The sequence below is a fragment of the Harpia harpyja genome, chromosome 16 (assembly GCF_026419915.1).
Source record: "Harpia harpyja isolate bHarHar1 chromosome 16, bHarHar1 primary haplotype, whole genome shotgun sequence".
NCBI lineage: Eukaryota > Metazoa > Chordata > Aves > Accipitriformes > Accipitridae > Harpia > Harpia harpyja.
Window position 1 is genome coordinate 7,175,984 of NC_068955.1, and position 23,268 is coordinate 7,199,251.

The 23,268-nt window shown below is 44.0% G+C and overlaps 1 protein-coding gene across 7 annotated transcripts in view; it reads left to right on the plus strand.

Moving 5' to 3' along the window:
* The window catches only part of HIVEP3 (HIVEP zinc finger 3), a 276,534-nt gene that overhangs the window by 235,114 nt on the left and 18,152 nt on the right, over window positions 1-23,268 (plus strand). For all 7 annotated transcript variants that reach the window (XM_052811190.1, XM_052811191.1, XM_052811195.1 and 4 more), the window contains one exon: window positions 14,662-14,837. In XM_052811190.1, coding sequence (XP_052667150.1) covers window positions 14,662-14,837 — 176 coding nt within the window. The remainder of the gene's footprint in view (window positions 1-14,661; window positions 14,838-23,268) is intronic.

Sequence of the window (23,268 nt, forward strand, 5' to 3'; positions counted from 1 at the left end):
CTGCAGAGGAGTAAATAATCACACGAGGAGCGGGACACAGGGGAGCCAGGCTCAGAGTGCCTCGCTCCAGAGCAGTAGCAGAACAATGCAGTTAAATTTCCCTTGTGTGGTGTTCATCTTAATTACTGTTTTTCTTTATGTGCAGAAATTTGGCTTTTTTAACACAACAGTGTTTTAGTCTAAAAAACTGCTTTTTTTTTTTTTTTTAACAGAGAAGCAACCAACCTTATTAGGTATCAGCTTTATAAGTCTCACCACAAAAGCAATTAGCATTCAGGCTGAGCATAAAATATGTTTTCTATATTAAAGACCTTACAAAATTGACTGCTACACTACAGATTTATTGTAAAAGCCAGTAGATGGCTCTTTTTTTTCCTGCCTGCCTTCCTACCAGTAATTCCAGTGACCGTGGATGGGATAGCTTCATTTCTGGGTCAGTGATCTCTAAAAGCAGAGGAATTACTTGCAGAAGATTAAGCAATAATTGGATGAAACAATATAAATATAATTTTGGACAGAATACTAGAAAAGATTTCCAATGCACCCTTCTGTAAAGTGTCAGTTGAGTTTGTTTCTCAAGTGAAATGATGAAATTCCACTTTTTAATAATTTAAAACTAAGCAATGTAGCAATGGACAGCATACAGGGGCAGCAGTGATTTCTTTCTGTACCTGTCCCTGTCTCCAAGACCCACTTTGAGGTGTAAGTTGTAAATGGGATATTTATTCATTTCTAATAGGCCTGGAGAACAAGAAGGCTTGTATCAGATGTGGTGACAGAAGAGAAAATGCATTTCTGTAACATAGTCACTGGAGTCAATGGTTACTCACCTTGTCCCATGGCAGGAATATTAAGCTTTTTTCACCTTGACTCGTGTTAGGTAACCGGGGCCAGTCTGGTAACAGCACTCCCCTGTGCTGCATCTTAATGACATGGTGTCCGGCAAAAACAAAACCTGGGTCAAAAATGGAGCAAGCAGAGCACCGTGAACCCCTCAGAATGGACAGGCACCACGCAGAGAGCTCGAGGAGGAGACAACCGTGTTCAGGAGACAGGGAAGAAGTCCTCAAAAATTAAATCTTCTGGACCAGCCCATGCATCAGGCCCAGAGGTGTTGAGCATCCTCTGGGTACCTCAGCTGAACCAGGAGGGGATTGAAAGCCAGAGAAAATTAATCCACAAAGGGAATAAACTTTGAAAGTGACACAGGAAAGTGTCACTCCAGAAAGCAGATTTTTTTGCCAGAATATGGCTATCGAGAGACTCCACTGACTGTTACATCACAGATCTACTTAATTCTGTAGCATGTGCATTTCAGCAGTTAATAAATGGACTAATTAGAGACTGAAGTATTGGTAGTATTTACCCATGTAAGTAATAACCGTCTCCAATCAAGATTACTGTAAGGAATGGACTTGACTTTGAAAAGGACTGGACTTCTGCTGGGATACTGAAAATTCGGCTTCTCAAATGAAAAAGTCAGAAAACGTAAAAAATGCTAATTAACAGCATCAACCTTTCAGTAAATGGTGTAGAAAAAAAGCTGCTTGAAATAAATGTGGAGGTAGATATAATGTGGTGGTATCCAACCTGAACAATGAGGTGGTGTGTGTACCCCAAAAGCGTGCTTTTGTCAAAAAAGGGTGTTTCTTTGTACAGGCACACAGAAGTGCACCAACAAAATGCATTTATGTTTATGCATCTCAGAAGCCAAATCTTCATAATGATAATTTCTTTGAATGTTTGTAACTGTGTTAATATAAACTCTAGAGTATATTGGTAGCAACTTCAAAATAGAGAGGGGGGATAGATCCTGGAGCTAACAACCATGCACCAAGAGTAGTGGGCAGAATGTATTGATGTAGGCACTTGTTTCTTGCATTGGATATTTCCGTTCAACATCCTCAGTGCAATTTGAAATAATTCTTGAGTTGTAATTGACCTCAATTCAAAACAATTTCTTCAAGAACTTGATTATCTGTTTAGGACTAACAAGTGTTAGAGACCTTAACATGCCTCGAAAAATACAGGTACTGCAGGGAGTGCAGTTAGTACTGAGAAATAAAGCACTGAAGTAAGGCCATTAAACACAGTCCTTCCTCCTTGACGTGACAAGCAACAGAAGGACAAGAAGGCAGCCTATAATTAAAACAGTGATGGCATCCAGAATCATTCATAACACTTAGAAAAATAGTTGCAGAAAGAGCTGTTTTGAGAACAAGAAGTATCTGTGTCAGATGAGAGTCACTTAGAATCAGACGGAGTCATTAATGTCAGATTCTCCGGAAATTGTTTAATCAATTCTGATGGGGGTGGAGGAGGAAGAAATGGGATTGAGACAGGTCATCTATGGGGATTTCCATGCTAGACTTTCTCTATGAATATTTTATGAATCAGCTGTATGAGTTTGTGGTGGTGGTTTTTTTTTTATCTGGTATTTTATTCTATTTGTATTTGATCTTCAAAAGGGAAAGGTGATGTTGGAACAGTGCCCTGGGAACAGTGTGCGTGCTTACCCATGTGGACTTTTGTATTGTGGCCTAACCTGTCTGACTGGTGCTGGGAAAAAAAGCCCAGCCTTGTGTTAGCAGTCATGCAGCATTAATTTATTCTAATAACATATAGAGAAATCTTTGGAAATGGGCACGTAGAGGTGGAAGGCAAACGTGTTGTTTTGTGATGCTGCCATCATGTCCCTGTCATTGCAAAACACTGAAGCGGCTAATTACTTTCTTTTTTCTTTCCTGTTTATGCCACTGTGGTGGTAGGATGAGGTATTTACATTGCATGTGCTCTGCAATAACTGTTTGACTTTTGCGTGGCATCTTCTGAGGATAGGGACACGTGGCCCAACCGTTAAACAAGAAGTGAGAGACTCTGGAAGTTTTTGCATTACCTCTCTGCTCTTGCAATTGGATTTAATGGAAGGGAAGCCCAGAAGGGACTAATTAGCCAGTACACACAATATAATTCCACATTTCTTCATGCTTAGGTGGCTAAAGCTGTCCACCTGGCAGGGACAATGCACCTTGCAGTGAATGTACTTTCATTTTTTTAGTCTGGTTTAATCTCTAATTGCATTTTAGGAATCAAACCCAGGTTTTCAGCTTGTATAAAGCAGCGTAGTACTATTTACATTGATTTTTTTCTGAAATAGATGTGTTTTTATAGTGGTTTGCAATGACAATTAAATGATTAAAGAGTAGAGAGGTTGAAGTTGTATAACAGCAGATAGAGCCATAATGAGTATAACTGTAATTTTACTTCTAATAGACTAGAAGAGGTCTGATGCCACAACCCAAAATTGAATCAAGCTTTCACTCAAGCATAATGTTTGGAGAAATAATACAAAACTGCACTAGTTTTGCAGTTTTACATCCATATACAATGTTTGCTGGTATTGTGCTTGCTCTGTGTTGGATTAATTTAACTGAAGGAAGTCCCGTGGTCTGTCTTGGACATACCACACTGCTCAAGGGCCAGCTTCAGGATCAGGGATCAGATACAGCTGTTGGTGGAGCAGTCCTCCTGGTGCAGATCAGCTCATGCAGTCACAGATCCTCTTGTCTCTGTAGCCCACAACACTTCTTCAATCAAAATAGGCTCTACTGGCAAAAGGATTTGCTTTTGCTGATGGAGAAATGCCATTAAAAGTCATTCTCTGGCTTGTGTTTTTATGCTAGTAAAAGCTTCTTGTGCGGATTTGGGTTTTTTATGCATATTTTCTGTATTGCTTTCACTCTGGCTGTTTGTCTACCTCTGGAGACCACTCTGTGTGTGTTACAGAGGTGTCAACATTTTTGTCAGCTCTTCCAGTGAATTTACAGCAAGAAGCTGTATCCAGTGAAAGGTGCTTTAAAGGCTGAACCTGCAGGAGGTGTTATACTGCTTAAATCCATGCCACAGTATTGTGCAGGGTAAACCTACTTAAAGACATTGCCTATCTATGTTCATATTTATCTTAAATTTTCCACTTCTTGGTTTCACTCTGTACTTCTTGGGATAACTGTCAATAATAAATGTCTCTCCATCCTGACCATCACGTACATCTTTTCCAGATCATTAGCCTGTCCCTAGACCTTTTACTGTCTATGGTTCAGTATGATGTTTGAATCATTCACTTTTTGTATACTTTCCTCCCAAATTCATCTTTGCATCCATTCCCTTCACCAGAGATGTTGTTTCATTCCCATTTTATCTGGTTTGCTGGCACCATTCGAATTCTGAAATGCAAAAACCTGGACACAGTGTCCCAGATGTGATCACATCGAGAGAGATTTCCTTTGACTTGGTGTTTCTACACCGACCTCCCCGTGGTCTGGCTGCCTTGTCACAGGGCAGTGCTATAGGAAGCAACTCTGTTGGCTTTTTTTCAATGATATATGGGCTCTGCCAGTGTTCATTTTTTGTAGGCAGGCTGGAGAATCACTGATTTGCTTTTGAACAGTGCCTTGACCACCCATGGTGCTAGCATCACTTCTGAAGCAGCTGACATGTCCCATGCAGCCCCAGTGCCACTGAGGTCGTGCTGACAGAGCTGTGATCACAAGGAGCACACTGTGGGGATACACCCACTTTATTGTTTCCCATTCAAAGAAATGTGGAAAATTGCCTTAGGTAAAATCTGAGCTGTGAGGACCCACCAGGGATATTATAAAAAGCAGAAAGAGTAACTTAGGCCTGAGCTGTCCTGTATGATCTTTTTTTTTTTGCAGTGCCATAACATTCCTCCTCCTTCTATCTATGCTTACATTCCCGCAGAGGGGAAATGAGCAGGATACATTTATTCCTGAAGTTGCCTTTAGAGTTTCTTGCTGAATTGATTTGCATTTCACAGTTGTGGAGATCAGCATTGCTGGCAAGCCAAGGGGATGTTTTGCTTTGTGGGGCACAAGCAGTGCCAAAGAGTACTGGTTTCCATGCAAGCAGACATGCTGTCCTGCGCTTTACATGCGCTAGTGACTGTATGAATGGTGTGCCTGTCCTCCAGTCGATGGCTAACCTCATGGCGCACAGCACAGAGTGGGTTTACATGCAAGAAACCTGATGGTTCTTTGATCATCACCTCTTTTTACCTAAACAGACTGAATGATCATAAGCAACATCTTCCTCTTTGAGGTATTGCACTTTGGTGAGGCTAAAAACATTCCTGTGCAAAATGCTTTAAAGGGTTTCTCTGAAAAAGTATGATCTGCTTTTGATATGACTTGATATAAAAATAACAATATTTGGTGCTCATGTAACTTTACCTGTTCAGTTCTCTAAGCAAGATTAGTCAATTCTGGTAGATTTTAAAAACAGCAACATGATATCCTTGACTGCTGCCTCTCCTGACGTAGGCAAATGGGGTTTCCATCTGCAATAATGCATTCTTCTTCAATGCTTTCCAACTATTTCATAAAGATGCTTCCTGATAGGTGACAAATAGTTGGTGTGCTGCTCTGTACGTGGATGAGACATAAATACAAAATGTCAGCAAGTCCAGAACTGGTAACACATAGAAGAAGATCACAAAAGTGTGTTTGTGAAAAGCTTCCCGCTTTATGTGGTAAAATTACATCTACAAAAATGAGTTACTGATCTACGTATTTCTACCAGTATTCATTGCTTGGTCATTACAGAAGTTTTATAGAGCCTAGGGCCTGGAAAGCAGCTCTGGGCTTGGAACAAAAGTTCCTCTTCTGAGCTTGGCATGGCATCTTCACAAAGGGCTTCGTTTTAGAGATGATTCTCACTGTCATATCTATGTTAAAAAAAAAAAAAATACAGGTGAGTTTTAAGGCACTGCCCCACAACTACCCGTGACAGAATGTGATCCTGCTCACTTTATGCAGAGATGTAATGTCCTGTTTCAATGGGAAAGCATGGCAAGACCTGCTCTTTGGTGCCAATGCTGGTGGGCTGTCACACTGCCAAGGCTTTGTCCAGAACACTTGCAAAAATTGAGGAATATCTCCTTGCTCCTGCCCTCCTGACAAGTCCTTCACTTTTCAGCAGGTCCCCCAAGCCCCACTGACGTCCTCTCTCAGTGTGGCAGGGCTGGGGAGGATGGACAGGAGAAGCCCGCAACCATGTTTATTTGCACCATGCCTTTTTCCATACAGGTGGGCTCATAATCTCACCAGGGTGACTTTCATAGTCCAGGGGATGCTTCTGCAGTTGTTAGTCCCAACTGCAAGTGGTCCAGGAAGGGAAAGCAGTAAATCCTGGCTTTGGTTTGCTTGATCTAGTGTGTACTTCTCTGCAAAGACCTGAATCACACCTGGGACCTGGCCCTGAAAATCTGAGTAACACTTTTAATTATATTTGTTTAGTTAATGTGGATGATAGCATGGGTAAATCTGTAAGTTTTCCTCCTTTAGTGTTAGTATCCAGTAACAGTGTGAATTTAGCCCATGTCTGCTGGGTTGGAAAGGTTTATCCCAAAATATGGGAAATTCACAGCTGAGTACCAGCTGCGTTTCCTTTTATAGACTTGCAGTAGCTGGAGATGGCGATGACTCTTAGCCAGTCTAGGTACCCTGTTCTGCATCTGAAGGTGTCTCATTTTGCTCCTGTCTCCTCCATCCTCATCTATTGCTTTACCTGCCAGTCCGTACTGTCTCTTGCCAATCCTTGCTCTTCATAAACCAATCACATACCCACATCTCACTTTATTTTAAAAATACAAGTTATAGAAGCCATCAAATGTCACCTTTTCTCAAAGGAGCATGTGGTTGTTTATACTTTACTTCTTTCCTCCATATATATGAATATATGATCATATGCCATCATGAAATGATAGAGTTTTCGATTCTTGGAGAAGTAAGGAGAGGGGTCAGCAGAACTGCTACCTTGGACTTCCAGAGGGCAGACTTTGGCCTGTTTAGGAGGCTGGTTGACAGAGTCCCCTGGGAGGCAGTCCTGAAGGGCAAAGGAGTCCAGGAAGGCTGGACATTGTTCAAGAAGGAAATCTTAAAGGTGCAGGAGCAGGCTGTCCCCATGTGCCGAAAGATGAGCCAGTGGGGAAGAAGACCAGCCTGGCTGAAGAGAGACCTTTCGCTGGAATTCAGGAAAAAAAGGAGAAGGGGCAAGCAACTCAGGAGGACTAAAAGGATGTCGTGAGGGAGAAAATTAGAAGGGCCAAAGTCCAACTAGAACTTAATCTGGCTACTGTCGTAAAAGACAATAAAAATGTTTCTATAAATACATTAGCAACAAAAGGAGGGCTAAGGAGATTCTCTGTCCTTTATTGGATGTGGGGCGTAACATAGTGACAAAGGATGAGGAAAAGGCTGAGGTACTTAATGCCTTCTTTGCCTCAGTCTTTAATAGTAAGACCAGTTGTTCTCAGGGTACCCAGCCCCCTGCACTGGAAAACAGGGATGGGGAGCCGAATGAAGCCCCCATAATCCAAGGGGAGTTGGTTAGTGACCTGCTACACCACTTAGACACACACACAGGTCTCTGGGGCTGGATGGGATCCACCCAAGGGTACTGAGGGAGCTGGCGGAAGAGCTCACCGATCCACTCTCCATCATTTATCAGCAGTCCTGACTAACCAGGGAGGTCCCGGTTGACTGGAGGTTAGCAAATGTGACACCCATCTGCAAGAAGGGACGGAAGGAGGATCTGGGGAGCTGCAGGCCTGTCAGCCTGACCTCGGTGCTGGGGAAGGTTATGGAGCAGATCATCCTGAGTGCCATCGCATGGCACATACAGGACAACCAGATGATCAGACCCAGTCAGCATGGGCTTGTGAAAGGCAGGTCCTGCTTGACCAACCTGATGTCCTTCTATGACAAGGCGATCTGCTTAGTGGATGAGGGGAAGGCTGTGGATGTTGTCTACCTAGACAACAGCTTTAGTAAAGCCTTTGACACCGTTTCCCACAGCATTCTCCTGGAGAAACTGGCTGCTCCTGGCTTGGATGGGTGTACTCTTCACTGGGTAAAAACCAGGCTGGATGGCCGGGGCCAAAGAGTGGTGGAGAATGGAGTTAAATCCAGTTGGCGGCCAGTCACAAGTGGTGTTCCCCGGGGCTCAGTATTGGGGCCAGTTCTGTTTAATATCTTTATCAATGATCTGGAAGAGGGGATCGAGTGCACCCTCAGTAAGTTTGCAGATGACACCAAGCTGGGCAGGAGTGTTGATCTGCTTGAGGGTAGGAAAGGTCTACAGAGGGATCTGGAGAGGCTGGATCAATGGGCCCAGGTCAATTGTGTGAGGCTCAACAAGGCTCAGTGCCGGGTCCTGCACTTGGGTCACAACAACCCCATGCAGCGCTACAGGCTTGGGGAGGAGTGGCTGGAAGGCTGCCGAGCAGAGAAAGACCTGGGGGTGCTGGTCGACAGCCGGCTGAATATGTGCCAGCAGTGTGCCCAGTGGCCAAGAAGGCCAATCGCATCCTGGCTTCTATCAGAAGTCGTGAGGCCAGCAGGACTAGGAGAGTGATTGTCCCCATGCACTCAGAACTGGCGAGGCCGCACCTCGAGTGCTGTGTTCAGTTTTGGGCCCCTCACTACAAGAAAGACATTGAGGTGCTGGAGTGTGTCCAAAGAAGAGCAACGAAGCTGGTGAAGGGTCTGAAGAACAAGTCCTGTGAGGAGCGGCTGAGGGAACTGAGGTTGTTTAGCCTGGAGAAAAGGAGGCTGAGGGGAGACTTTATCGCGCTCTACAGCTACCTGGAAAGAAGTTGTAGTGAGGTGGGTGTTGGTCTCTTCTCCCAAGTAACAAGTGATAGGACAAGAGGAGACGGCCTCAAGTTGCACCAGGGGAGGTTTACATTGGGTATTAGGAAAAATTCCTTCACCGAAAGGGCTGTCAAGCACTGGAACAGGCTGCCCAGGGAAGTGGTTGAGTCACCATCCCTGGTTGTATTTCAACGATATGTAGATGTGGCACTCAGGGACATGGTTTAGTAGTCGACGTGGCAGTGCTAGGTTTATGGTTGGACTCAATGATCTTAAAGGTCTTTTCCAACCTAAATGATTCTATGATTCTGTGAATAAACTTGGAATGCCCACAGAAACTCAGGGATGAGATGTGCTGTTTTTCCATGTGTTTCTTGTTGCTCCTTGTGCGGAAGAGACATAATCAAAGCTGCAGGTTTTCAAATCAGACACCAAGTGTCTGTGGTTGGCAAGTTTGCCGTGGTGTCTCTCTGCTTTGCCTTTCCATCCTGCAGCCACAAGCAGCCACGGACCTGAAATGCGTGAGGAAGCTGATCCCAGCAGCAGTCCTGAGAGGGAGCTGTGTTTGTAATATTTTAATCTGCTGTCCACTATCAATCATAGTTGGTCTTTTCCAACCTAAAGAATTCTATGATTCTGTAAGAGGGAGGACTCTTGATAAGTCACATCCATCCATCTCCTCTGGATCGGCAAAGAACCCCATGCAGTGGAGACATTGCAGCACGTGGGGATGGGAGCAGTGGCTGCCCAGCCACTCTTCCCATGCCAGCAGCATGTGTTGCTGATTAAGGGAAGATTTAATACCCCTCAGCCTCTGTGAGATTCCCCACAAGTCCAAGCCAGCTACTTATCTTTGGATCGATCCTGATTTGTCAGCTGAATTAGAGTGCACTCAAAATGAGGGTCCTATTGCTTCAGGCACTGTGTGGTGCCTGTGGCAGAAGATAGTCCCTGCCCCAATATTTTACAAAGCACAGTGAGCCCTAGGTTTGCTGCCTGTGAGCTGGTCATCTTGGATAGGGTAGTGTAATTCTTCCAGTGTGAAATCTTACTTGAGCTGCTGATACCTACTTCAAGGGCAAGATGATGTTCATAGTAACACCATCATACCAGGCTTCTTGCATGTGTCCAGTCTGGGTCGTGGGTTCTCATTCAGCTCAGACTCTTGTCTGCTGCAGTTTCACTGGAGATTGGCAAGTGCTGTTTGCAGAAGATCCATTACTTCAGACAGGGAAGAGGGGATTTCTGTGCCAGGTCCTCTCATATCCATACCCAGCTCTTTCTCTCTCTTGCTGTATCATTCTTTGGAAGTTCGTTGTTTGTCTTGGTGCAATATCCCTGTCTGGTAAATTGGGATACTTAGAAGGTTTTATGATGCTTTTATAAACCTGGAAATGACATTGTCTGGTCTGGATTTTGTAAAGAAATGCTTCTGTTTGTTCTGCTGTTGCTTGGTTTGAGTTAAGGGAGATTTCATAGTTAACTGTCTGGGCTTAAGGACACACCTCTGTGTGTGGTGATCCTTAACATAACATAGGCTGCAGTCTTGTAGAGTCTCCCACCCTGTGTTTCCCTAGGGTATGCAATGGGTAAGGCTAAGGACTTCTGCTGCACATGCAGTTTCAGAGTGGGTATTGCAGGTGTCACCATGGAAGAAGTGGTCTAATCATCTAGTGGGGAGCTGTGAGAAAGGCAATAAACTTACTAGTAATTAATGACATTATAATAGTTACACATCTATTAGCGATCTGGCAAATTTTTCAGGTGGCATTAGATTAGTTAATACAAGGGCAGACTGTCAGGAACTTGCGAAGGATTTAACCAAGCCAGATGAGTGGGCAGCCTGATGACAGAGAAAATGGGCCGTCAGTAAAACCAGAAGACTTACACCAAAAGCAACAACCGGAGCTACTCAGTTCACTTGACTGTGAACTTAATGCAGTGGCTCAGGAAGGGGATCAGATATCTGATTCCTGTTACTATGTACCAGAAATCCAAAAAGCAAACAAGTGAGTTTAACAAATGTCAAAACCAGTCGAGGAAATACTTGTTCAGTTGCTGCAAAATGAAAGAACAGGGGTGTTCCTTACCGTAATACATTATTGAGCTTCAAATTCTGGAAATTCACAAAATCAGGCTGCCTACCTGTGACTTGCAAATAAGGTAAGTGCAGCTGCTGTACTCAGGCTGTGACCAGCAAGGTCACATTGGCAAAGACTTTGCAGGGCAAGGTAAATTCCTGGCAGTTGTAGAAAGGGGGAGAGACAGAGTGATTCAGTGCAACTGTGTCTCATAGTGAAGCAATGAGTCCCCCAGAAACCTGCTCTCCCTTCCTGCCTGTGAACCACCAAACTTCCTTCCTCCTCTGCTCTCCAAGGTTTTATCGTGTGGTTTTGAGCCACATGAGGATTTTGGATGTGGCTCACAGCACTGAGGAAAAAAAAAAAAAGAAGTGTCTGTGGCTAAAAAGGATAGTCAGATATTTGTAACAGCAAATACCAAGAACTAAGCCTCCTAAAGCCTGCAAAGGAATAAAAGCTTCATGGTTTTAGGTTTCAACTAAATTTAAGGGAAGGAGCTGAGACAAAGCTTTCTCCAGGTTCATGTTTTCCCATTGTTGGGTTTCTTGTGACTCCTGACAGTGATGGCCTGTTCTGGGGCCATCAAGTCTCTGAATCTGGTACTGTCTACAGGAGCACCAATGCTGCCATGGCTGTGCCAGTTCCTCTTGCTCTGAAAAGTGTTTGTAGTGGTTGCACAAAATTCAGCAGATGTGCATTTGCTAGCAGAACACAGCAAATAACCTTTCAAAAAATGCATCAAATAAATAACTGAATTTTTATCTTCTTGTCTGTCTGTTTGAAAGAACTATTTCCTAAATTAGTCTCTGAGCTCGTTATGGCCAGTTAACCTCCTGGGTTTCAAATCATCTCAGTATTAGATGGGAGCTGTGACACCGTAGGAGGTGTAAGTTGCTAACTACAGGATTATGAATTCCACAGTGCTCTGGAAGAGAAGCCCAGATTTGCTGACACAAACTCCAACTGTGGATATTAGAGGGATCTGGTTACAGCAAATGTTACGGAGCAGGAAGATCCTTTGTCCAGGGTAAATCTTCACGTGAAGTGAGCTGTCATTGATTTGTCTTTCTGATGCAAATCATATGAGCGTATTAGATCCACAAAGAAACCAGCGTCATATTGAAGTAATTATCTCCATAAACATATTATAGCCTTCGATGTAGACAGATGGCATTTGCAGCAGCCCTCTCTGTGTTGTGGCAGTATCACTTCCCTTGCTTGCTTCTTCTTGTTTGGTTTGGTATTTCTGTAGGCTACCTTTCTTTTTCTGTTTCTCTCCTCTCCCTGTGTGTTTTACACATTGTATCAGGGAGCTGTAGAAAAATATCTGTGTTGAAGGATGGCTCAGTCTCACAGAGTGTCAGATAAACTGCAATGTCTAATTTCAGATTAAATCACGTGTCCCTTTTTATCCAGGAAAAGCCAGCCCCGATAGCTTTAATGAGGCTGATGAAGGGACTGTTGGACACAAAGAACTTGCTCAGAGATTTCCATGTGAGAGTATAATTAAGGGTAGTGCAAGTACAAGGCTGATAAAGGAGCAATTTCATTTTTTAAATGACAAGGTGATTACCAGCATAATGACAGAATGAAAGGAGGGCAAGAAGGAAGCCTCAAATACAAATTTGTACAGAAGAGAAATCAGGATTCCTGGGTTCCTTTTGCTGCTTTTGCTGCTTTAGTGTTAAGTCACTGACTGAATGAAGAAGGGACATTGGCCATCCCTAACAATTAATTATGTGTAGCCTGGTATCTGTACAGTTAAATAGAAATAGCTGGACATACTGGGGTGGAGGCTAGCAGTCAGTGTGTGCTCTTCAGACACCAGCTCAGTCCCCTCTGGCCAAATAATGAGAACCTTGTGATGAAGGGGTTTTGGTGTTGGGGTACTTTGGTGGGCGGAAAGGCACGGGGTAGATGGCATTGCTGTAGCTTCAGTTACAGGAGATAGAATAAAGTATCTGGGCTACCAGATGACTCTGGTTACGGTCTGGAGAACTTCTGCTGACACTGAAGGACAGAAATACAAGCTGCTCCCCCACATGTAGCTGTTGGACACTGAGACCTGGTTATGCTGGTGCTGCTACTGGTATTTCAGGCTAGACTGAGGCTATATAGACACCCATTTTTCTTCTCTAGTCTGTGTCTGAACCTGCATAGGAGGTTTGTGACCTCATCACTTTAATGCATGAGCAACTCATCATCTTTTAAGCATCTGCTCACATCTCTCCTATGAAGAAAAGAAGTGGCTCAGCTTGCTTCTTACAGATAAGACCTTGAGGCGGAGAGACCAGGACTAGGCAGGAGAGGAAGGGTTTAGTCCAGAACTCACATCTACCAGGTGGCACCCAGGAGGATTATTCTGAATTTCATGTGTATTAGATCCCCCAAACACCCATGTGGAACTAAAATTGCCTGTACACTTCCTAAGTGAATGAAACAAAATGGAGCCAAGGCCACGTGCGTTCTGGCTGGGTGGGAGATGAAGGGGTTCATGCAGTGTGACTTACCTGCTTTTAAATACACACATGTGGGTAACGGGGATGCATTTTCTTGGATGCATCCTGTGCAGACCATGCCATTATCATTCTGTCAGTTCAGGGCTGGATTCATGATCTTTGTGTATTTTTTACTCAGTTTTAAATGATCTTTTTTTTCTGCATTATAAATACATAGGTTTTTTTAGGACTTACTATATCTTCACTTAAATAAGTGCTCAAGATATTCCTAGTGCTGCTGTTTCTATTCAGTTTCTATTCAGTCTGGCTGCTGTTTTCTCACCATTCTGGTTTGGAATAGGCTTTATTGGGAAGATACTAAAAGGTGACTAATGGTGCTGTGTGTCTTTGGATCCCCTATTAAGATGCTTTAGAAGGCCTGATTTTCAAAGGTGGATGTTTGGAGATTTCTGAAGACCAGACATAATTCATACTGGATAGAAAAATGAGTTGCAAGAAGTACCACGCTTCAAAAATTTGGCCTCTTAAAAACCCGAGGGGAGCAATTTCATGTTACCTTATTCTTCTTGTGCTGCAAGTACAGGAAATTACAGACTCCATTTGCTAAATGACAGGAGGCTAAATGATTTGTCTCAGACTCACAAATATTTTTCAAACCCCCATCATGTAGCCTTCCCTATGCGCTAATGCGTGGACAGAAAATAAATTAATATACAATGTGAAGGAAGGATGACCAATCTCATTCTCTTGGGTAAACCTAAGTCATGACATTGTGCCAAAGATAAAAGAGCCTGGAGTCTGTGGTGTTTACATTTAGTGTTAGCACAATGTATTTTAAAAACGGATGTTTTCTTCTCTTTGTGTCCATTCTGGGTGTCTCATTCTAGCAAGAGTCTGTGCAGGGACCACAACTTGCAGTATGGCATCAGAGTCTTCTCAGATGGCTTTTACTGTTGCAATGGGTGGGAAAGGTTGTATCACAAGAGGTTTAGCTAGGATGTATTTTCTCAGTACTTTGCATAGTACAGCAACAGACTGTGCATATTTTAAAACACAGCACAGGCTGAGAGAGAGATGATTCGGGCAGCCAGGCTGGACTGTGACATATCTTATTCAGACTATTATGAGTGCCTCAGTTTTTGTTTGAGGATGGGGAAAATCAGGATGTTTGGGTGACCCTGTGACTTATCTCAGACTTTGGGCTATTTGTCTGTACAGACAAGCAGGTGTAGGATGTAAGAACATATTCCAGAAGAGGAAGTAGGCATCTGGGCAAAAGCTTTTGAAGATATTTTGAATTTAGCCTAATTACCCAGAGCTAGCAAATGGTAAACGAGACCGGTGGTGTCAATAACATGCTGAATTAATCCAGGAAAGTTGTGACTACTTTTGAGGTGGGAATCTTCTTTTTTTTTTTTTTTTTTTTATCATGACACCTGTTGCTCATAGGTACAAATCAAACGAAGAGTATGTGTATGTGCGAGGCCGTGGAAGAGGGAAGTATGTATGTGAGGAGTGTGGAATTCGCTGCAAGAAACCCAGCATGCTGAAGAAACACATTCGCACGCACACAGACGTCAGGCCATATGTCTGCAAGTACTGTAACTTTGCTTTTAAAACCAAAGGTAAGAGACAGTCAGCTCCTAGCTCCTCTGCTTAGTATATTGACTTACAAGCCTTCTTGGGGGCGCTGGTGAAGGGGAAAGGAAAGCCTTCCCAGGGTCTGGAAAACTCCAGGAGTCGGAGGGAGGGGGATGAGGGAGTCTTAAATTGGCTGAAGTTTTCAGAAGAGGACCAGTCCTGCGTTAAGCTGATGCGTGTCGCGGTGGAGAGCACTGGCTGCATGTGCCAGCCTGCAGCAGAGCATCTGCGCCATCCTATTTGTGCTTCTTAAAGGGAATGATCCTGAAATACAGCTCCGCTGCCAGGGATTTTTAAACAAAACCACCCCAGAATGAGAGCAGGAGCTCCTGGGTACAGGCAAACATCCCTGAGTGAGCGCCTGGAGACAGTCTTTGGGTGGCTTTTTATGCTAGTGCTCTCAAGATCTGTTTGCGCTGCACATTTTCATCCTTGGCAGTTGCATGTAGCTTCGACATTTTCTGTATCATATCAATAGACTTTTTCTCTAAAGACCTCCATTCCAGGACATCTAGTCATTAATGATCCACAATCTCACTACCACCAGATACTCTTTGCAAGCAACCTTCATCATTGCCTCAGGGAGTGTGTGGGTGAACTCTATCAGGAACATGTAAAACCACATGCAAAAAAAAAGTCTCTTCCAAGAGACTGTGGGTGAAGTTCTCAAAAGTGCCAGAGGTGCCCAGGTCCCTTTAACTTCTCATAAGAGTCTGGCACCATGGGTTTGACAAATCTCCCCTCCATCTTTGGTTGCAGCAAGTCTTGCAATAAAGATGTTGAGTTCAGTTCTTGATTATAGTCTGACATAAATATAAAACGGCTGTTGTCTGTAGCTCCATCATTACACATCTCAGAAGATGACACAGCTGGGAGAGTTAATTACTCAAGAAGAGCGTCAACCCGCAAAAAACAGTGCTACCCAAGGAGGTGGCACAGAATGGGTGTGGGAAGGAGGCACTGGGTGCTGCGTGGACTGTGGCACACGTGCTTACCCAGAAGTGCCGATGGAGGGCATGTCTGTGCTAGACAAGTGACCCAGATGCCGGGTGATTCAGGGTGGGCAGTGCCTGGAGCTGATGGCTTAGTTGGTAAAGCTGGTGGGCGATTTATGGGTAACAACGTGTTGGTAATCACTAGGCGTATGGGAGCATGGGGAAGTGATACCGAATTTGAGGCCAAATTCTCGTCAGACACATGCAGCAGATCCGAGTGACGGTTCTTTCTCTCCCTCCCAGCCTGGAGCTATTTCTGATTCATTTTCTTTCTCTTTCCCTCTTGCTTTTGTCACTTCGTTCTGAGATTTTCCTTTGAGAGGTGAATCCATTCAGCCTTTTCCGTCACTTCACCTTGCTTTCCACCATGCTTCTCTTAGGCTTTTATTCAGGATGCTGTGATCAAACCATCCTTTTCACCATCCCTCTAGCTGCTTTGCTCTTCATCTCTACTCCCTTGAAGCACACAAACTGTCAGCACTGGCTGTGCCGATTGCACATTGCAAATAGACACTTGCCTCCAAGGGACTTCCCTTCTTCAGCTTTGCAGGAAATTTGCATGAGGAAGGCAGCATGGAAATGCTTCCTTCAGAAAAAAACCCCAGTGTTGGGGTTTGAATACAAAACTATCCAATTGCCTATGGATGCATAAGGAGGCAGAACTTCCCCGGATCAGCGATTTCAGGACAAATAGTTGCATGATGGTAACTTGGAATTGCATGAAAATGGGTCTTTGCTGGAAGCGGGTGACAGTCAGAGCCCTGGCTGTTTCCTGTGGGCATGCTTATATTCCACATAACTTTGCAGCACTTGGGTAAAAGCTGTTTGCTTTGCTGATGGATACACAAGGACCTTTGGAAGAGTTACTGAGAGTGAGAAAAAGATCAGCCTTGTGCGCTGATAAAATCATCAGTTAAAGTCCAGTTACAGAATCATTGCTGTTGGTGATGGAGTGCGAACCGGAGGTCCAGGAGGTTTGCAGAACTGGATGTTTCACAGCTTAGTTTGCAGATGTCTAGAATAAGTTTGTTTGTGCCCTGATTCATTAGGATCCTCATTCCTGGTGTGCAGTTTTGCAACCACAGTTAATTGCAGAATGGAGAAGCTGGAGCTCTCGCTACTGGACTGCACTTGCAAAAACATAAGCTGAGTTGAAGCTCTTTTAGAAAACAGCTTTCCAAAGTTAATTTTAGCCTTCAGCGTAAACTCAAGGGGGATATCTGTGGCGCTGTCTTCATTTTGGCTGTGGTAGATCTCTCCAGCATGATCTAATGCTCTAAACTCTCAAGTAGGCTGGAAGCAGTTAAACATTTTTTTTATTATTATTTTTAATGAGGATCTTTATCTGGTTAAAATGTACCTCTCCCCCCGCCCACCCCGGAAAATCCATATCTGTGTTCCAAGAACTGGGAAAACTTTTGCAAAAGAAAGAGCTTTAAATATTTTCCCCTTTTCACTAATTATGCTGCTTGTCTGCTTTTTGTGCATTTCTGTCACTGTAAGCAAAGCTGTTCCTTTGGGTTACAGAACTGCAGGGAAATTTTTTTATTATTATTTTAAAACAAATCCATGAGATTTTTGTGTGCTCACTTAGCTGATGGAAACAGCAGTCTTGGAAATTTGGTTTGTAAAGATTTATTTGATTTTATGTTTCTGGACCAGATATAAACGTGCCTCTTTAATGAGGTGTCTCTACCTCCACTGTAGTAGCGCTCTCCTAAGAGGTTTGTTACCGTGGCCTCCAAGAGGTTGTCTAAAAGAAGTTAAGCAGCTTCTTCATTGTTTTCTTACCAGGAAGGAAATGAAGAAAAAGTTGCAGTCTAACAATTTTCCCTTTCAGGAAGGTCAGGGAGAGCTTTTCCCTTAACCACCTTCCCAGAGGGGACACAGGAACTGCCAGCCTTCCCTTGTCACTCATCTCCAGACCCTCAAGGGAAGCACAGCCCCTTTCTTCACTTCTCTTGGGTGACTCGGGGATGTGGGTCAGTGTTGGCACATTAATTCCCCTCCTGTGCAGACATTATCCTTTTCCACAGCTATTTTCTGTTCTCGTTCTGACTCACATCAGGCTCTCACGTCCTGATTACTTAAGGTTTCTTAAAATTTCTGGACAAAGTGTATGGAGCAGCTCGCTGTGTCGATGCTGCTGCCTTTGCTTGGAGGTCAGAAGGGACAAGGAGCTTCACATTAATTTAAAAGGTGCTTGTGTAAAGGACATCAGTGCCTGTTGGCTGAAGATATCCATTTGATAGTCTAGTCCACTCACAGTTTCCAGACAGCAGACTTCTTCATGTCCTCAGCCATAGTCTTCCTTTAATAAATTAGTTTGCAGTTCCTTAAATCAGCACATGACAGGCACTGAGGTTATTGAACATGTTAATATATTAAATGCATTACCCCCTCAGCCCTTACAGGCAAGGTTATGGCTGCACAGTTTATTATTATTACTGCTCTAGCAGACTCAGCGCTCTGCTAAGCCTCCTCTGGAAACTACAGAGCAGGTCCAACTGGCGGAAAGCTCCAAGAGAATTAACTGCTGTTATAGCAGAGCAGATTGATATACAGATTTGCAAAATGTCCCTGCACCCTGTGTATGCTGGGGCCCTTCCTTAGCGGCTGGGAAGAGGGAAGGGGTCTGAGCATCCCTGTGGAGCCACTGCTGGGAGGAGGCTTTTGTTCCCCTGCTCCTCAGGATGTCAGAAACCTCGGATGGGATGAGGACAGAGTTATCCTCAAGAATTTGCTGCCTGCTCCCTTATGCAATGTGACGTGAGACGTGTCGCTGGGAACAGAAAATGACCCAGTGGTCCAGACAGGAGATGAAACACTGTAAGCAAAAGGGCTCTTTAACTTACATGGGAAAGGTAAAAAAAAAAGGAATGAGGGCTGGAAGTAAAAGACTGGCAAATTCAAGTGAAATATTAGCTGTTATTTTTTTAAACAGTGCAGCCATTAAATCTCAGCACAAGCCTCAATGGGAAATATGCTAATTTTCTGTATTTTGAAATCTGCAAATCCAGCCCGGGTAACTTTCTGGAAGATTATTTTTTGGCTAACACAAGCTGATAGGCTTGATCCAGAAGATGGCTAATATTTTATAGCCTGTATCAATACAGGCCAGCAGGCTAGATGTTCAAATTCTCTCCTTTAATCTTTAAGTCAATAAGTATAAAAGATAATAAAAGAAATTTTAAAAATTGAAATCTTTTCCCCAATAAATTAAAGCTTTCCTTCTCATAGAGTCTCACTTGGGGACATTACCTCCATGCTGAGACCAAAATCAAGACCTGTGCATTATTTAAGTCATACATAAAACCTATTTCAAGGGTTTATCATCTGGGATGAAGAGTATTGGCCTGTGGCTGGTTCTCTGTGTGCGAGTGCATCTCACAGCAAAACAGGAGTGTGCTAGTTGCAGAGGAGCTGTTGCTCCCCTTGCATATTATTTTAAAAGAGGAATATGAAAATACTTAAGTCCTGGAAAGCTGTGAATGTGTGTATCACAATGTCGCCTTGGACCCTGAGATCATGCAGTTGGTCATTTGTTGGGTTTTTGTTGTTGTTGTTGTTAAATGGTTCATGTTTAATAGGAGAAATAGAAAGCATGGTGTATTCCCAATACAGACAGGATAATTTTTCCTGGAAGAATTTCTGTTCCCTACGTTTTGCTTTAACTCCGCCACCTTTAAAATATGATAATGGATATTCTGAAAAATTAATTTCTCTCTTTAAATTTAACTGAGAAATCACTTCTAGTCTCTATTAAGCTGCTTTAAGTGCTTTTGGAACACTAGAGTTTTAGCTTTCTCAAAACAACACAAGTATTTAAGCTGCTTTAAGTCCAGAATAAGACCTCACAACATCAGAAGAGCTTAAGCAGCCAGTAATACATAGTTATAAGCAGGCATAATGAGAGCTGTGCTGGTACTGCATGTACTCCTCCAATGCAGCAATAATTGGGGTAGGGTCACAATTTCCACTGATTCCTGAATTTATTTAAATATAGCCAGTCTATTTCAAATCTGGGAACTTTTTGGTAAACAATCCTTAGTGAGGACGACTTACCTGCTTAGGATTCAATATAGCTGTTTTGCTATTTAAATCCAGCTTCCCCGCCTGCTAGTTTCTCTCTTGCTCCTTCAAATATTTTTTTTCCACTGTTTCCAAGGAAGCAATGCTATGTGGGTTTTCTTGAGTTTTTTTAAGTTGGGGGCCAGAACTCTGTAAGGCAACAAGTAGCTGTGAGTCCTTCCTTGTAGGATTCATATCCAGCTTTTACTTAGGCAAAGTGGTGTTGATTTTACTGGAAATTTGCCAAAGGACTTTAGCATGTAATCCTGCCAGCATTAATTAAGGGGTCTAAAAACACAAACTGTAAGAAGAACAGTGATAAGATAAATATCATTGTCCTCCAAATTGCTCCCAAGATGGTAAATCAGCTTCTCAGCTCGTGTAAGTAAAGTAAGCCTCGAGCTTTTAACTTCCTTAAAATGATGGAAACTTCGGTCAGATGAGAATCTGGCCTGCTGAGTTGCCCTTCCCTAAGAGGACAGCAGCATCCCTGTTTTGTTGGAATTTCTTCTTGGTGTGCGTGCAGGGTGCTGTGCATGGACAGACCGTGCACCAGGGGGATTTGCACCAAGAGCTTTGCAGGCTTATCTTGTTCATCAGCGTGTGTGGGTATTACCTTATCTAACCAAATGAGAATGAAGGAGTAGAAAAAAGTAGAAAGGGAAAGAAAGCAACACGTGCTATGAATTGGTCCTTTGGTATTTTGCATAAACTCATTCGTACAGGGAGTTTTGGCATTGCCTGTGCAGTGCCTTCCAGCTCACGCCTCTGCAGGCAGCCTGCGGGGGGAAGGAAGAGGAGAAGCCATGGCGTTGCCTTGCAGAAGGACAGTTGCCTCCAGTGAAAGAAAATAAAAAAGGAAGTGACACTGATGGCTTCTGGCAGAGCTTGTCAACCCAAACCGTTGCTCAGGGTGGAGCTGAGTCAAGGCAGAGGTGCAACGAAGTGATGGGCAGAGAGCTGCAGGCTGCCGAAGCAGCCAGCTGGGCTCCCCGTCTCTGCCCAGATCCTGCAGCAGCAGTGTGTGTTTGCTCCGAACAGCACTGGAGCTAAGGCAGTGGGGAGGACTTTGCGTATAACCAGCCTTGGGACATCTGAAGTGGCCAAGGTGGCCGCTGCATGCCTCTGAGGACCAGAGTCCTTCCCTCGAGTACGGGGTGGCTGCAGTCTTGCCCAAAACATTGCATTCAACAGCCTCCCACAAGTAATTAATGTTACGCCCTCCCTGTTTAGCCAAAGCCAGATGCATGTAGCACAGTGAATTTATGAGCTTGTTTTGGGGATGTAGTAGCACCAAAATGGCTGGTGGACCTCCCCTCCCCACTCTTCCCACCATGGGGATCACAGCTGGATTCCCGAGGTGCCACAGGCCATAGGTTAACCAACAACCCCCTGCTCACACCAGGCATTTACTTGGGCTTATTTTCTGTGTTTATTATCATTGGAGGGAATCCATTTAGGGATTTTGCTGTGGTAACTGAGCAAAGACGGGTCATTTTTGCCAGCCAAGATGTGATGTGCCGTGATGGACAGGCAGCAGCAGCAGGGTTTGATTTCAACAGACTGAGTCAGTTTGTCTTTTTGCTAGTTAGGTCCAAAATTAAATTCCAGTTCCATGAGGCCACAGTTTGGACTCATTGGATACTTTTCGGTGAAATAGTTTTTCACTTTAAAACAATGGTGATTCACTGGAACCAGAGGTGTCCATGAGAGCATGCTCTTGTCTGACTGGGTATCTCTGGGTCCACGACAAAACTCCTGGTCCAAAGTGGAGAAAGAGAGGTCTGCTTTGGAGCAAGGACCTGAGCCAAGCTGTCCTCATCCTCATACCTGAGTGTCCTAACCATAGGGCTAAGGGTATTTAGGCATGAAGTTTAAAAATAATAAATCTCTCTTATTGGAGCTGTTTTGCTGCATTTAATTTATTAAATATCCTTTGAATCCACATCCTAGATGGGTGCCAGATACACAAGGATATATAGTCAGCCTTTGTCTCTCTTGGTCTTTCCTGTTGGAGCTATTCCATTTTGTATAAAATGGGCTAAATAAATAATTCATGGACTAAAGAGAAACTAACTTGGTAGCTAGATGGTTATGGCACTCTTCTGAGATGTGAGAGCGTCACGGGTAATTCTCTGCTCCAATGAATAGTTGCTTATTTATTTATACTATCCAGAGCAGCAGGAGGAGAGGTTGATAGAGGCCCTCTATACTCCCACCCAGCTCAGGGACCGGGGGACTCTGTGGATTGCAGGATACCAGCTGAGGGACCTCAGTCCTCAGCTGAAGGTTATAATAAAGTGTGAGAATTCATTTTTTCCTCAATTTTTTTTCTTTTTTTTTCGGTGAGAACAACAAGCCTCAGGTTCAGCACTGCTCTCAAGTGTTAGCTAACAGGAAGGCTGATGGCACATCATATTGCTGCAGTGAATTTGGAGTGCTTAGCCAGCTCCTGGACTGTGCTGGGAAATTAAACAGCCCTTGGTGGAGCTTCAGCAAGGGCCCAGTTTCTTATCATCAGCTCAGCCCATAAAGAGGTGTAGGAGAGGAAAGGGAAAAATGGGACATTTTTTCTTTATTTCTCCTACCCTTTATTTTTCTCTCCGTTCCACCTACCTACCTTTTCCCCCTCAATGAAGGTTCCCCTTTGTTCATCAATTCCCTTGGATATAAGTAGGGTTAATAACTGTCTAATTAACCTGCCCGTAATTTGGGAGTTAGAATTAGAGAGGTGCCCTGGGAGGCTGGCATGCCCACGAGTTAGCCCATCGCACTGTCTCAGACCAGTAACCAAGCCTCCACATCCCAGACTCCCCCTTGCAGGAGCTGCTCTTTCCATCCCACCCTGAGGAAGCCCCATCAGCAGGTTGTCTCAGTGCTGCCAGACCCTGGTGCACAGGGCTTCAGAGGGTATCTGTGACTCCACTTGCCCCAGGGAGCTGAGAACTTTTGCCTGGCACTTCGGTGCATTCCAGAGCAACTGAGCCGTCCCAGTAGCAGGGAGAGGGTGATTGTAGGTTTATCCCTGTTGCTGGCATCTTGAGCACTCATTTTGGTAGTACCAGTCTGCCCTGTGGTGCTAAGGAGCTCCTCACCTCTGGGCAGGTGACGCTGTGTGCTGGGATGAGGTGGGAGGTGATGCTAGATTGAGATGTGTTTCTCTTCCCTGCTTTCCTACCATTTTTATTTGCTGCACCATCACAGCTGAAAGCAGTCCAGGACTTTTCTTCCCCCCAAACCCAAATGTGTACCCCGACTGTTTTTTCAGGTTGTGCAACACCTGAAAGGTTGCACAACCCTGCCAGCACCTCCTCTTCTACCCTGATGCAGCAGCAAAGGAATGAAAGGG